At 52.3% G+C, this 16,525-nt stretch overlaps 1 protein-coding gene across 1 annotated transcript in view; it reads right to left on the bottom strand.

The window, feature by feature from the left end:
- Window positions 1-2,961: 2,961 nt before the first annotated feature.
- GPI (glucose-6-phosphate isomerase) overlaps window positions 2,962-16,525 on the bottom strand; it is a 28,103-nt gene continuing 14,539 nt past the window's right edge. Inside the window, exons 10-18 of the mRNA XM_061387935.1 lie at window positions 8,037-8,097; window positions 7,328-7,371; window positions 7,061-7,213; window positions 6,106-6,235; window positions 5,876-5,952; window positions 3,939-4,067; window positions 3,648-3,723; window positions 3,488-3,554; window positions 2,962-3,370 (exon numbers count right to left, since the gene is read on the bottom strand). Coding sequence (XP_061243919.1) covers window positions 3,238-3,370; window positions 3,488-3,554; window positions 3,648-3,723; window positions 3,939-4,067; window positions 5,876-5,952; window positions 6,106-6,235; window positions 7,061-7,213; window positions 7,328-7,371; window positions 8,037-8,097 — 870 coding nt within the window. The 3' untranslated portion in view covers window positions 2,962-3,237. The remainder of the gene's footprint in view (window positions 3,371-3,487; window positions 3,555-3,647; window positions 3,724-3,938; window positions 4,068-5,875; window positions 5,953-6,105; window positions 6,236-7,060; window positions 7,214-7,327; window positions 7,372-8,036; window positions 8,098-16,525) is intronic.

The following is a 16,525-nucleotide window of genomic DNA, read 5'->3' as shown; positions in this document are numbered from 1 at the left end:
AGTCAGGAAAAGGTAAACTTTTGTCATCAAATTGATGGTTGCCAGTTACTGAGCTCTCTCCAATGTCATCTGATTATATCATAACACTACCTATTACAGCCTCTCCATCAACGTGTGATCACAGCATGAAGGCTTATTACTTAAGAGGAATTTTTAATATGTGAATTACTACTGCATTCCAGAATTCCAGAAGCAGCTTAAAAGCAATCTGACACTGGCATTATTGTGAAGTCCTTGGGAAGAGTCCTTGCATGTGTGAGACTTGGAAGCGTCTGACTTAATTCATGATTTTGTAGGGTTTGGGCCTCCTGACAAACTCACAGCAATCATCAAATGATGATACAGTTGGTATTTGAGGAAATACAGAATGAAGATGTTGAACACTGTTTCATTCTCACCCAAAGAGCTGTTTGTGATGGTTAATTTTACATGTCAACTTAACCGGGCTAAAGAATGTCCAGATAGCTGGTAAAAACATATTTTCTCTGTCTGTGAGGGTGCTTCAGAAGAGAACAGCACTTGAATTGGTAGACTGAATAAAGATCTGCCCTCTATAATGTGAGTGGGCATTCTCCAGTCTACTGGGAGCTCAAAGAGAGCAAAACGAAGGAGAAAAGATGAATTTTCTCTCCTTCTTGAGCCAGGACAACCGTCTTCTTCTGCCCTTGCACATCAGAGCTCCTGGCTCTCAAGCCTTCAGACTCTGGACCTTAACATCAGTGGCCTCTTCGTTTTCATGCCTTCAGGGTCAAACTGAATTATGCCCCTGGCTTTCCTGAGTCTCCAGCTTGTAGACAGCATATTGTGGGATTTCTCAGCCTCCATAATCATGTAAGCCTCCTCCCATAAGAAATCTCCTTGTTCACCTATATAGAAATATACAGACACATCCTATTGGTTCTGCTCCTCTGGAGAACTCATATACTATTCAAGACTCGCAACAACTGGCAGCCACAGAGTGGACGCTGTAAGAGATTACAGTGGCAGTGATGAGCAAAACCAGGTAGGGCCAAGGGACATGTGGCCAACTGGTGTTTTCCAGGTCCTCTTCCTCCTGACACGAGACAGCAGCTGGCCTAGAACTCAGGGGTCTCACTGCTACAAGATCCTTTGTGTGAAACCAAGTCGGCCTGAGACAGTCTGCCACCAGAATTTTCCTCTCTGCAAGTTTTTTGTGTGTGCTTGCTCTTTTGTAACAGAGGAAGTGCCTTTGCTGGGACTATAGCTCACTTTTCATCAGCTGTATTAAGAAAGGAGGTGGGTTAGCAGGGGTTTCAACAGAGCTTGAGTGTTGAAGAGCCTCTATCACTTCTGCAAAAGTGGGGAGAGAAGTGGACATTCACTCTGGGAATAAAAAAAGAATCTCATTTCACCACTAGGAAGATGAGAAGTGGTGACAATTTCTATTATTTTAGGTGGACATTTGCACCTACATGGTCACTCTACAATCAGGGTATTCCTTCCTTCCATGGGTGCAGTTTGTCCTGACTTCTCCCTATTTGGAGGAAGGAATATGACCAAGCCAGTTCAGTTCAGTCACTCAGTCGTGTCCGACTCTTTACGACCCCATGAATTGCAGCACGCCAGGCCTCCCTGTCCATCACCAACTCCCAGAGTTCACTCAAACTCACGTCCATCGAGTCGGTAATGTCATCCAGCCATCTCATCCTCTGTCATCCCCTTCTCCTCCTGCCCCCAATTCCTCCCAGCATCAGTCTTTTCCAATGAGTCAGCTCTTCACAGGACAACTCAAATCCAGGCAGCCCAGAAGATGGGGTCAAGGCCACCCTGATGACAGGGTCGAGGGCAGCAGGGCCTTATGAGGGGCAGTAGTTTTCCTGGTTGAGATCATTCTGTGTCATAGTCTAGGGTGTACATCTGGAAAGCTCAGCCTCTAGCCTGCCCATTGGTTCTGCTCATCATTTTTTTAAAAACCTTAACTTATTTTTGGCTAATTTATTTTGGGCTTCCCTTGTGGCTCAGCTGGTGAAGAATCTGCCTGCAATGCAGGCACCTGGGTTCAATCCCTGGGTTGGAAAGATCCCCTGGAGAAGGGAAAGGTTACTCACTCCAGTATTCTGGCCTGGAGAATTCCATGGACTGTATAGTCCATGGGGTCACAAAGAGTCGGACATGACTGAGCGACTTGCACTTTACTTCACTTCATTTTTGGCTCTGCTGGATCTTCGTTGCCACTCCAAGTCTTTCTCCAGTTGCAGTGAGCTGGGGCTACTCTTTAGTGATGCACGGGCTTCTTATTGAGGTGGTTTCTGCTGTTGGGCACAGGCTCTAGGGCGCTCAGGCTCAGTAGTTGTGGCTCCTGGGCTCTAGAGTTTAGACTCAGTAGTTGTGGTGCATGGGCTTAGTTGCCCCGTGGCATGTGGAATCTTCCTAGACCAGGGACTGAACCCATGTCCCCTGCATTGGCAGGCAGATTTTTAACCACTGGACAACATGGAAAGTCCCATCAATTCTTTAAATGAAATTCCTTTTCAGCTAAGTTGGCCAGAAGTATTATTTAATCTTGAATAGAAGTACCTTAAATAGAAGATAAAAGAGCAGTTTGTTCAAAATTCCTTTTTTTTCAATGTCTACCTTATCAAAGGAAAGAATTACTTGAGCACCTGGCCAGGAGTTAGCAGTCACTCTTGATCTGGGCCAGGAATCCACCCAAAAGAGACAAAATCTCACTGTGGTTTTAAAAACCGTTCAGCAAATACTGTAAGCCTCACCCTGAGCAGTGTAAGAAGACAGAGGAGAGATCCAGCTGCAGAGGCCAAGCTGCCCTCGAGACATGGACAGTGCTCCGCTGCACCCACTCTCTTCTCAAGGAACCATCTTCCAGTGTGGATCTGCTCACCAATTACAGTCAAGCCTCAGTCAAGGCAACCACTCTTCCTACTGGGCACCTTGACTTCTGCAGAGAGCCCATCTCACGACAAAGAGGCTAAGCCCATGACCTCCCTTGTGACATCTTTATTTTTCTTCCTGGTACATGAACAATAAACATAGATGAGAAAAATCAGTTGCACTGAAACACTTCAGCCAACTGTAGAACAGAGAGGGTGTGGACACTGAGAGGGCAGGGGTGGCAATTCCAGACCAGCTTCCCTCAAAGGGCTCATGGTCCAAGCCCAAAACCAGAGGGTGCTCTGGGCAGGACCGTGCAGTGCAGACTCTGGGCAGGCAGACAAGAAGGACCAGTCACAACAGGGACTGCTGCTGGGCACGAGTTTATTAGCTTCTGGCCTCTCGCTCCTGCTTGATGAAGTTGATCAGCCCATTGGTGGAAGAATCGTGAGAAGTCACTGGGCTGCTCCCGTCAAGCTCAGGTTCAATTTTCTTAGCCAGCTGCTTTCCCAGCTCCACTCTGCCAGGGAGAGGAGAAAGAAGGGTATGAGGAGGCTTCCAGCATTACTAGGGAAATCCACAAGCCAACTAATCTTTGGTAGGCATTCCCTACCCTCCCCTTGAGCCAGCAACTCACCCCCACTGGTCAAAGCTGTTGATGTCCCAGATGATGCCCTGAACGAAGATCTTGTGCTCATACATGGCTGTGGAAGGGGGTACATGTTAAGGGAAGCACGTTAGGGTTCCCCCAGCCCACTCAGACCTACCCCAAGCTGAGACCGTCCCCGCTTACTCACCAATCAAGGCTCCAAGAATGAATGGCGTGAGTTTGGTGAACACTATAGAGTTGGTCGGGCGATTTCCTTCAAAGACCTTCAGAAAACACCCACGAATGTCCCCCAGTTAGTCATGGTCCCCAGCTCTTCAGAAGGGAAGCACACCCTGCCCAAGGCTGGGGTGGGCAGGTCCGTGAGGACAGCGCCCCCTACTGTGCAGGACAGGACAGTGCTCCCCGGCCACGGCCACACGACTTTATCCTTCCAACTCCAGGATGCCACCCCAAAGCCCACTCCAAGAGAAGCACTGACCTTGTGAGGCAACAGCTTCTCAAAGTCCTCTGGACTCCTTCCAGCAGCCTGTAGCTCCTTCCGGGCCTCCTCTGTCGACTTCCCCCTCATCAGGGCCTCAGTCTGGGCCAAGAAGTTGGCCAGGAGGATCTGATGAGAGAGACATCAAGTACCATCGTGAAGCACGTGTGAGCTTCAGGCAGACAGATGAGACTGCCTGGCACTGCCCAGTCGGGGTTAGTCTCAACAGTTGGGGTTAGCCCGATTGCCTCCGACTCTAGAGCTTATTTGGAACTAGCGGGGACAACAGAGCACATCCAAGGACACCAGAAACTAGCTAATGACAATAAGTACCCTTCATGTCTATCTTTTAAGACCATGACGGGCAGAGGCATCATCTCTCTTTTCTAGCTGAGCCTCAGTTTCTTCAAGTCAACAGCACTGAATCCCAGCCAGAGGGACAGAGGGGAAGAATCAGAATTCAAACCCAGGACACCAAATCCAAAGCTTGTGCCCACAGTAACCTGTGCTACTCTGCACACCCGAGATAAGGCAGGAGCAGTCCTCTTCAAGGACCCTTGTCTGGAGTGGGGTGGTTTTCCCCTTGCTGTCATGGCAGACAAGATCTTAAATCCCTGATCTTTGTCCCCTGCTGTTAATGCCTGTGTACACAGCATGGCAAAAGGGATTTGGTAGAGAGAGGGATTTGGAGCTAAGGTTACAGACCTTAAGATAAGGAGATTATCTGGGTGGGCCCAATGTAATCACATGGCCCTTAAAAATAACAGAAGGGGAAGGCAAGTGAGTCATCCTCTGACATGCAACTGAAGAGGCAGGACAGAATTGAAGCATCAGAGGGACTCAGCCCACCCCTGCTGGTTCTGAGACCAAGAGCCAAAAGGGTTTCTAGAAGTTGAGCATGGCTCCCAGCCGTCAACAAAGAAACCGGACCTTGGTCCTACAACCATAGGGAAATGGTAAAACTCAACATTCCAAAAACAAAGATCATGGCATCTGGTCCTGTCACTTCATGGCAAATAGATGGGGAAACCGTGGAAACAGTGAGAATTTTATTTTGGGGGGCTCCACAATCACTGCAGATGTTGACTGCAGCCATGAAATGTAGACGCTTGCTCCTTGGAAGAAAAGCTATGACCGACCTAGAGAGCATATTAAAAAGCAGAGACATTACTTTGTTGACAAAACTCCATCTAGTCAAAGCTATGGTTTTTCCAGTAGTCATGTATGGATGTGAGAGTTGGACTATAAAGAAAGCTGAGCACTGAAGAACTGATGCTTTTGAACTGTGGTGTTAGAGAAAACTCTTGAGAGTCCCTTGGACTGCAAGATCAAACCAGTCAATCTTAAAGGAAATAAATCCTGAATATTCATCGGAAGGACTGATGCTGAAGCTGAAACTCATACTTTGGTGACCTGATGCGAAGAACTGACTTCTTGGAAAAGACCCTGATGCTGGGAAAGACTGAACGCAGGAGAAGGGGATGACAGGATGAGATGGTTGGATGGCATTACCGACTTGATGGACTAGAGTTTGAGCAAGCTCCGGGAGTTGTTGAGGGATAGGGAAGCCTGGTGTGCTACAGTCCATGGAGGTCACAAAGAATCGGACACGACTCAGCGAATGAACTGATAGGGAAATGGATTCTGCAAACAATCTGAATGAATGATGAAAAGGCTGCCCCCGAGAGCCTCCAAAAAGGAACATAGCCCCGTGGACACCCTGACTTCAGCCTGAGACCCTGAGCAGAGACCCAGCAAGCGTGATGGACTGGGGCCCAAAGAAACCAAGACAATAAATGAGTGTTGCTTTTAAGCCACTAAGCTTGTGGTGACAGGAACAGAAAACTAGTCGCTGCTGACTAACGCAGCAGTCTTAAGAGATCTGGGTGTGATGTGAATCTAAGACACCTGAAAAGGGTCAGGAAGAGTGTTTTTACCTTGTGATGCAAACCGTTCCTTATGGGGTGCTGGCTCTGGACCGGGATGAGGAAGTCGCAGGGTATCATCTTGGTACCTGTGAAGGGTACGGCGCTCACTCAGGTACCTACCCCCGCCATGGGAGCCACCCATATGGTCTCCAGGGGAACCCTCATCTGATGGAGGGGGCTCTGCCGTCAGGCCCTCCCCATCCCCAGTAGCACTTCTGCGCAGGCCAGATGGGCCCTACCTTGGTGGATGAGCTGGTAGAAGGCGTGCTGGCCATTGGTCCCTGGCTCCCCCCACACAATGGGGCCCGTCTGGTAGTTCACGCGGGTGCCAGACTTGGTGATGTACTTCCCATTGGACTCCATGTCACCCTGGAACAGGGCCAGAAACCCAGCCCTCGATCTGCAAGTCTTGCTCTTCACATACCATCCCCAAAACCTGCCTGGGACACACCAGGCGTGCCTGCTCTGCCCCGTGAGATATCCACAGGCACGATCCTTTTACGTCCTCACCTGGGAGGGCAGAGGTCACAAGCATTTTGCCTCTGACCCATGACCAGGAGAAGGTAAGAATGGAGGTCCAGGGAGGACCCATGACCAGGGGAAGGCAGGTATGGCAGTACAGGGAGGACCTTCCTAAGAGCAGAAACTGGTCACAAAATCTTTAAGTGATTTCTTAAGGCAGGCTGGGGTCCAGGCTGTACTGCATTTGAGGGCCATCCCCCCAACCAGACTCTGGTCTTGGGGGGGCCTCAGCCCCTCCTCCAGTCACAGAATCTGCTGCTTCAAGGGGGCTGTGGAGATTCCAGGGGCAGAGGGCTGCAAGGGGCCCAAAGAGGCACCACAGACTGGGTGTAAACTTGCTTTTCTGGAGGGAGACAAAGGCAGTGCAAACTACGGGGGTCCCAGGCTATGGCCCCAGCCTAACAGGTGATGTCCAAGAAAGAAGTGATCCGGGTGAGGCATATGCCCTGAGTCACGCCAGAGCCTGACCAGCCACGATGCCAGCCAGTCATGCCCCTCCCATGGTAGCCCAACTTGACTGACATGGATCCTGGTTACGGAGATTCACCATGAGAGGGGGAGCACAGGTGGGCCTTGGACATGCCTGAGGCTAACAGGGGGAAAGGCCCTAGGAGGAGAAGTAACCTGGGCTCAGGGGGCCCCTGACCCAAAGCCTGGCTTGGCAGCTGGTACCTGCTGGAAGTAGGCAGCAAAGCGGTGCAGGTACTGATCATAGGGCAGCATGGCGTGCGTCTCACACCCAAAGCAGTTGATGTACCATATGCCCAGCAGAGCCAGCAGCACGGGGGCGTTCTTCTCCAGGGGCGTTGTGCGGAAGTGCTGGTCCTGCAAGGAGACCAGGGTGGACAGGGGCTCAGCAGCTGCTGAGGGGGAGGGAGCTGCACCAACCAACATGTCTCTGGCCAGTGCCTGCTGGAGAACTCGGGCCTCAGCACTTACCATCCAGTGAGCTCCTGAGAGCAGCTGCTCGAAGTTGTCAAATCCTGCAACACAAAAGCCGCATCAATAGAAATGATCATGCCCTGTGCCTCCACCTCATGCGAAGAGTTGACTCATTGGAAAAGACTCTGATGCTGGGAGGGATTGGGGGCAGGAGGAGAAGGGGATGACAGAGGATGAGATGGCTGGATAGCATCACTGACTCGATGGACGTGAGTCTGGGTGAACTCCGGGAGTTGGTGTTGGACAGGGAGGCCTGGCGTGCTCTGATTCATGGGGTCACAAAGAGTCGGACACGACTGAGTGACTAAACTGAACTGAACTGAACTGTGCCTCCAGGCCATGGACACAGCTTCTTCTAGAACCAGAAGGCTGGAGGGGGAGCCAGAAGCAACAGGATCTGGGAGGACGAAGGCCTGTGGAAAGCCTGTCTAATCAGAGTCAGTCCTGAGCTCAAAGGCAGCTGTAACTCCACCTGGCATGGGGAATGAGACAGACCACAGTTGTGAGGGGCAGGGAGAAAGGCCAACCTGCAAATACCAAGGGTCACTCGGCCTTTCCCATCTGACCTGGGAGAAAGGGTCCCATCAAGGGCAGAGAAGCCAGCAGCCTGAGGGAACAAGAGGGCATCTGGGGACATGAGCCCCCACCCCTACCTCAGACTGCAGCATCGTCTCCCAAGACAGAGACATAAAACACACACACTCACCCACGTGCAGGGCAATGGAGAGTCCGATGGCTGACCACAGCGAGTAGCGGCCTCCCACCCACTAGAAGAGACAGGAAAAGGCACTGAGGAGAGGTTGGCACACCCCGCCCCCCCTCCCTCCTGCCAGGAAACTTGTCCCCAGGAGCCATGCTCTTCTACAGGTGCAGTTCCAAGGGCCTGGCCCAACCCACCTCTGAGAAGCAAGACAGCAAGCCGGGTGCTGGCAGCTGTTGGGCTGACCAACAGCACTAACTACACATGGACTGGCCAGAGCTACAAACTCAACCCGAGACCTTACTGTGGCTGGTCCGGCCTCCCCCCAGACACTGCCAGACCCAGGCCTCATACCTGAGCAAGGTCTGCCCTCCCCAGACACCGACAGACCTGGGCCTCATACCTGAACCAGCTCCAGCCTCCTCAGACACCGACAGACCCGGGCCTCATACCTGCACAGGATCGGCCTCACCGAACAAACAGATCCAGGCCTCCATACCTGCACCAGGTCTGGGCTCACCAGACACTGACAGACCTGGGCCTCATACCTGCACAGGTCCGGCCTCCCCAGACACCAACAGACCCGAGCCTCATACCTGAACCAGCTCCAGCCTCCTCAGACACCGACAGACGCGGGCCTCATACCTGCACAGGTCCGGCCTCCCCAGACACCAACAGACCCGGGCCTCATACCTGAACCAGCTCCAGCCTCCTCAAGACACCGACAGACCCGGGCCTCATACCTGCACAGGATCGGCCTCACCAAACAAACAGATCCAGGCCTCCATACCTGCACCAGGTCTAGCCTCACCAGACACTGACAGACCCAGGCCTCATACCTGCACAGGTCCAGCCTCCTCAGACACCGACAGACCCGGGCCTCATACCTGCACAGGTCCAGCCTCCTCAGACACCGACAGACCCGGGCCTCATACCTGCACAGGTCCAGCCTCCTCAGACACCGACAGACCCGGGCCTCATACCTGAACCAGCTCCAGCCTCCTCAGACACCGACAGATCTGGGCTTCATAGCTGCACCAGGTCCGGCCAGCCTCCCTAGACATAGACAGACCCAGGCCTCATACCTGCACAGGATCGGCCTCCCTAGACACTGAAAGACCCAGGCCTCATACCTGCACAGAACTGGCCTCCCTAGACACCGACAGACCCAGGCCTCATACCTGCACAGGTCTGGCCTCCTCAGACACCGACAGACCCGGGCCTCATACCTGAACCAGCTCCAGCCTCCTCAGATGCAACAGACCCAAGGCCTCATACCTGCACAGGTCCGCCTCCTCAGACACCGACAGACCCAGGGCCTCATACCTGCACAGGTCCAGCCTCCTCAGACACCAACAGACCCGGGCCTCATACCTGCACAGGTCCGGCCTCCTCAGACACCGACAGACCCAGGGCCTCATACCTGCACAGGTCTGGCCTCACCAGACACCGACAGACCCAGCGCCTCATAGTTGAGCAGGTCTGGCCTCCTCAGATGCCAACAGACCCAGGGCCTCATACCTGCACAGGTCTGGCCTCACCAGACACCGACAGACCCAGGGCCTCATAGTTGAGCCAGGTCTGGCCTCCTCAGACACCAGCAGATCCAGTGCCGAGCCCATCTCCTTGGACACTGACAAATCAAAACCCCATACCTGTGTCTAGTCATGCCTCCTAGGACATCAACAGAACCAGTGACTCATACCTGTGTCCAGCCTCCGTAAACACTAACAGACCCAGCACCTTCTACCTGTGCCCATGCTTCCCTGAACAACGAAAAACCCAGCACCTCCTACCTGACTGTGGCCCTGCTCCTCAGGCCCAATGCCTCATACCTGGGTCTGGCCTTGACTCTTCTGACAGGAGATCCAGTGCCTTGTACCTGAGCCCATCCCCGACTCCCAGGCTGTACTGACAGACACAGCTCCTACCTGTGCCAGCCCTGCTTCCTGGGACACTGACAGGCCCAGCAGCTCATACCTGGGCTTGACTGATCTTCAGCCTCAGCCCAAGCCAGACCGAGACCTACCATCCACACTGTGTCCTCCCATGCCACACTGCAGATTCCACTTTGTATCATCGGAATCCTCAGAGCTCCAATCACATCTTCCTAACAACTATTTATGGAGTATCCACCAAGTTCCTAGCATAGGCAATGCCAACAATCCATGGGGGTGAAAGATATAAATGAAACAACCAATAATGAAATGCCAATAAATGTGAAAATGAGATAAAGTGCTTAGAAGACAGGAATACAGTACTGAAACCAATAATGAAAGGACTCTGAAGGTGCTTCAGCCTGGATGTGAAGAATGGGCAAGTACTACTCAGGGAAGCACAGAGGGAGGAGGATTCCGGGAGCAAGAACAGCAAATGCAAAGCTTCTGTGGCAAGAACAGCCTTTCTCAACAGTGAGAGAATTAAGCCCCACAGAAAATGCTTTGAATGACTTAGTTTCTCCATACTCCCAAGGTTGATCCAAGGCTAGCATCCTTCCAGATGCAAAAGAGAGGTGCTAATTCATTATATCCAATGGCTGCCCTGGGGCATTAGGATTTAATTCTCTCCTGAGAAAGGCTGGGCAGGAAAACGGGCAGCACAATTTTGAAGATGAAGGAAGGAGTCATAAACTGGTGGGCAGAAGCGGAGAGGCAAGGATGGAGAACCAAGAAGTCTGTAGGTGAGGTGAGAAGGGAAGCAGGAAACCACACGGGAGCCCCAGTGGTCGTCCAAAGAGTGACGTTTCCCTGGAAGGGGGTGGTGCGGATGCATAGCACTGATTCAGGATGTTAATTAAACAGGATGAATTGGCACAATGAGAGGATCAAGAGTGAGAGGATCAGACGTTTCAGCTTGGGTAATAAAGATGAGTATGATGGGGTTCTTTACTTAGAAAGGCTCTGGGTTTGGGGGAACCTGACCTGACAGTCACAGTCCCACAGACCACACTATGCCTGATGGAGGCTCTCAGATCTCACCCAATAGACTCAAACCCAGAAACTGGACTGAATAGACGGCCAGGGCTCAGACTGACAGATTCCAGGCTGCTGACCTTGGCTGAGGGCAGGGTCTCAGACCTGACTTTTGTTTTGGGAAGAGCCCAGCAAAGCCAGTATCTGATTTGAGCCTCTGAAACGTCAAGCTGCAGACACAGATCGCTAGACCTCACCTTTACCTGCAGCGAGTGCAGAACACACCTTAAAGATGTAGCAGTCAGTTCTAAGTTCTGAGCCTCACGAGCCTCAGATCCCACCTTCTCCAACCAGGTATAATCCAATCTCTTTCCATACTTGGTTAGTTCAGACCCTGCCAACCAGACCCCAATGTGACAGACTACAGATCCCCTGGCCTCCACAACACTGCCCATCACACTGGACCAGGGTGCTAAGGACAGGTGGCTGATGTGGCTCAGCATATTCTACCTCTCCTACCTGAACCCAAGGGCTCCACAGACCTCCCCAGGCAGACCTAGGTATACATACCTACGATCACTCTGGCTTTCCCTCGATGACAGTCCACGCTACCCACTTAAGTGTCCTGATCGATCCTACCGTTGGGGGTCCCACCTGTGTCTGAGTCACCTTCTCAGGCCTTACCAATCACACCAATTATGTATTTCTGGGCTAGATCTTGCCCCATTCATTTCATCTAACAAGTCCAGGGATGCCAACTTGTACCTGAACCCTGGGGGCAAAAACCCACCTAAGATCATGTTTATATACCTCTGCCCATGTGACCCTGATCCTTAGGCCTTCTCAGGACTACACTTGGCAGACCAGCTTTGCCTTCCTGCCTCTGACCTGGGCTCCTGAGAATACACTTGCTGGGCCAGCTCTGCCTACCTGTACATGACCCTGGATCCTCTGATCATACCTAGTGGACCAGCTCTGCATACATGTACATGACCCTAGATCAGACCATACCTAGGGGACCAGCTCTGCCTGCATGTATACGACCCTGGCTTCATGTGCAGTACCTAATGGACTAGCTCTGCCTACCTGTACGTTACCCTGGACCTTCAGACCCTACCTGGCAGACCAACGTCACCCACCTGTACATGACCCTGGCTCCTCGTGCTGTGCCTTGTGAACCAGTTCTGCTTACCTGGGTTTAACTCGGAGTCCTCAGGTCATACCGACGACAATTCTGCCTACCTGAATGTGACCCTGTCTCCTCAGACCACACTTAGTAGACCACCTCCGCCTATACGAACTTTACCCTGGATCCAGTCTATACCTGGCCCATGAGCTCTGCCTACCTATACGTGACCCTGGGTCCTCAGATTGCACTTGGTAGACCAGTTCGGCTTACCTGTACTTGACCCTGGTTCATCAGACCACGTCTTATGGACCAGCTCTGCCTACCTGTACATAACCCTGAGTCCGCACCTGGTGGACCACCTCTACCTACCTGGACCTGACCCTGGCTCCTTTTGCCATACCTACCAACCAGATTTGCCTACCTGCCTCTGACCCAGGCCCCTCAGAACACACTTGCTGAGCCAGCTCTGCCTACCTGTACATGCCCCTGGATTGTCAGACCATGTCTAGGGAACCAGGTTTCATGTGCTATACCCAATGGACCAGTTCTGCCTACCTGGATACTACCTGGACCTTCAGATCACACCTGACAGCCCAGCTTTGCCTACCCGTGCTTGACCCTGGCTCCTCAGACCATACATTATGAACCAGTTGCACCCACCTGTACATGACCCTGGCTCCTTGTGCTACCAAGTGGACCAGCTCTGCTTACCTGGGCTTAACCCTGGATCCTCAGACCATACCTAGCAGACCAGTTCTACCCACCTGACCATGACCCTGGCTCCTCAGACCACATCTTATAGACCAGCTTTGCCTACCTGTACGTGACCCTGGGTTCTGAGGCTGTACCAAGCAGGCCAGCTCTATCTCCCTGTACTTGACCCTGGCTCCTTGTGCAAACCAGCTCAGCTTACCTGCGAGTGACTCCACCTCCTCAGATCTTACCTAGTGGATTAGCTCTGCCTACCTGTGCTTGATTCCAGGTCCTCAGACCATACCCAGCAGAACAGTTCTGCCTACCTGTACGTGACACCAGCTTCTTATGCTGTACCCAGCAGACCAGCTTTGCCTACCTGCCTCTGGCCCAGGCTCCTCAGACCACATCTAACCAGACACCTCTGCCTACCTGTACACAACCCTGGGCAGACCATGCCTGACGGACCAGTTCTGCCTGCCTGTACGTGACCCTGAGCCCTTGTGCTGTACCTAGTGGACCAGCTCTGCTCACCTGTGCACTTGACCCTGGCTCCTTGTGATACACCGTGTGGGCCTACCTGTGCTTGAGTCCTCAGGCCATATCTAGCAGACAGTTCTGCCTACCTGTACATGACCCTGGATCCTCAGACTGCACTTGGCGGACCAGCTCTGCTTACCTGTACACAATTCTGGACTCTCAGACCATACCTGGCAGACCAACTCTGCCTACCTGTGCTTGACCCTGGATCCTCAGACCATTCCAAACATACCAGGCTCTGCCTACCTGTATGCCCCTGGTTCCTCAGGCTGCACCGTGTGGGCCACCTCTACCTACCTGTTCTCAACCCTGGCCCCTTGTGCTGTACCTGTGCTCTCACCTGTGCTTGACTCTTAATCCTTGGACTACACTTAGTGGACGAGTTCTACCTACCTGTGCTTGGCCCTGGATCACTGGACCATACCTACCCATACCCTACCTGTCTACTTGTTCACGACCCTGGACCTTCAGGCCACACCTAGACCACATCTACCTACCTGTTCTTGACCCTGGCTCCTTGTGCAAACCAGCGCTGCTTACCTGTGCACGACTCGATCTCCTCAGACCTTCTGCCTACCTGCGCTTGATTCCAGGTCCTGAGACCATACCCAATGGGACAGTTCTGCCCACCTGTACCTGACCCTGGCTTCTTACAGTGTACCTAGCACAGGCTTTGCCTACCTGTGATTGACTTCAGTCCCCAAACCATACTGAGCAGATAGCTCTGCCTACCTGCACATGACCCTGGGTCCTCAAACTACACCTACCCAGCCAGCTCTTCCTACCTGCACATGACCCTGGGTCCTCAGACCATACATTACGGACCAGTTCCGCCTACCTGTAGTTGACCCTGAGTCCTCAGATCATACCCAATGAACCAGTTCTGCCCACCTGTACATGACCCTGGCTCCTTGTACTGTACCTAGCAGACCAGCTCTACTTACCTGTGCTCAACTCTGAGTCCTCAGACCATACCCAACAGAACAGTTCTGCCTACCTGTACACTCCCCTGGACCTTCAGTCCTTATCTGGCAGACTAGCTTGGCCGACCTGTATATGACCCGGATCCTCAGACCATGCCCAGCAGACCAATTCTGTCTACTTGTTAATGACTCTGGCACCTTATACACTGTACCTAGTGGACCAGCTCTGCTTATCTGTGCTTGACTCTGGTTCTTCTTGACGTGTGACCGTCAAGTTCACATGTCAAGTTCTACCGACCTGAGTCAGTTCTACCGACCTGAGATTGACCCTGGTTCCCGAGCCTGCAGCTGGACAACCTTGCCTCTACCTACCTGTGCATGACCTTGGGTCTTTCAGCTGCACATGGTGAGCCACCTCTGGCTACCTGTGCTTGTTCCTGGCTCCTGAGGCTGCTCCTGACAGGCTAGCTCTGCCCCAGTTCAGCTCGCCAGAGGTCATCTAAGACATTCGGTTCTTTCCCGGACTTACCTGTGACTTTTGAGATTTCACTGGACCGACCCAGTTTCCTAAACTTGTTCCACAGACTTTACCTGACAAACTCTATTCTACTCACCTGTGCTTAACTCACCCTGTGAGACCCAAGAATAAAACCTGTCCCCTATGCAGACTCCAGAGATCTTACCTGAGAAACTCAATTCCACATACCTGCATCCGGGCACAACTCATCATCATGAGACATCTGCCAAGAAGCAGTTCTACCTACCTATCTTGACCTTACCTGGGAGATCCAGCTCTATTCATCTGGGCCCAATCCCAGCTCCTGAGATCTCACCTGAGACACCTCCCTCTATCCACCTGTCTTCACTGTATATCCTCAGAGATCATCTAAGAAATCCAGTTCTTTCTAGATAAGCCTAACTCTGGCTCCTCAGGCCTCACTTGACAGATCTACCTACTTGTTCCTGACCTCAACTATGGGACAGAATTTAATGAACCCAAACATGGCTTTTCAGCCTACTTCCAGCTTGCCTCTGGCTTACAGACTTAACCTGAAAAACTCAGTTCTATCTACCTGCACTGAACCTCAGCTCCTCAGATTCAGAGTACAAGCCAGGGACTAACCTCAACAGCTCAGACCTCACCTGTTCAGGAACCAGGAGTACAAGCCTGTCTCTCGCCTCAACTCCTTCAACCTTACCTGACATACCTGCTTTGCACCTGAGACAGACACAGAATTGCCGAACCTTCCAGATGGATGGATGCAGTGCTCCATCTCCTTGCCTGACTCCAGGTTTTCAATCTTTTCCCAGGGGCCCCTGGGCCATTGCCCTGAGTCACCAGAACTGCTCGGACAACAACTGAGGACACAGTTCTGACCTGGACCCAATCGTGGATTTCTAAGCCCACCTGTCAGACTCAGCTCTGTCTCTGACTATCTTTGGCTCCAGTGTCCTTATCTGACCAACCCACTTCTGCCCAGATATTGTCTAATCTCAGTTCCTCGGGTCTCCCCAAGATACCGAGTTATATACACCTCGTCTGATTCTAGCTTATGAGACCTCAAACAGATGTAGCTTTACAGATGACCCCTAGCAGACCCCTCTGTACAAACCTAACCTGAAGACTTTTCCTGGAGACCTGACAGATTCCTGGCTGCTTGCCGTGGCCCGAGGGAAGCCTGGTGAGAGTCCACTGGTGCCAAACAGGGTCTGAGTGACTTGTGCCTCTGACACTTCGAGACCTTTGTCTACCATTAGCCTCTCCCACCACATCTTAGTGACGCAGCTCCTCAGCAGTTCACTTGTCTTCACCTGTCCCAACTCTCCAGTCCTTACCTTTGATAACCAGGTACATTCCTACCATTCCCTCATCTGGGCACCTCAAACCCTACCCCAGCCAGACCCCAATGCCACTGACACGTCCTGGGCTGGTCATGCGACCCGAGAGGCCTCGACAACACCCTGAGCTCTGCCTGTCTCACTGGGTCAGGATGCTGAGAACCCAGAGGCTCACCTGGCTCAGGGGACTTTTCCATGTTTGTCTCGTCTGAGTTCTAACAGCCTCGCTTGAGTGATCAGCCATCCAGTACCTGAGGCTCACTCTTCAGAGCCAGTCAGAGAGATCGCACTATATACACCCATCCTGAGCTCACAGACCCAGGTCTAAGTACCTGTCCATAATTTTGGCTTCTCAGACGCCACTTGACAGAATAAACATCTGAATTCTTCCAGAATCTCCCCTGTACCTTTACCCATCCTGGGGCTGCCTCTTCAGACATCACGTGCACCTGCCCTGGC

The sequence above is a fragment of the Bos javanicus genome, chromosome 18 (assembly GCF_032452875.1).
Source record: "Bos javanicus breed banteng chromosome 18, ARS-OSU_banteng_1.0, whole genome shotgun sequence".
In the NCBI taxonomy this organism is placed as follows: domain Eukaryota; kingdom Metazoa; phylum Chordata; class Mammalia; order Artiodactyla; family Bovidae; genus Bos; species Bos javanicus.
Note: the sequence above shows the minus strand (reverse complement) of the source record. Positions and strands in the feature narration are given on the sequence as shown.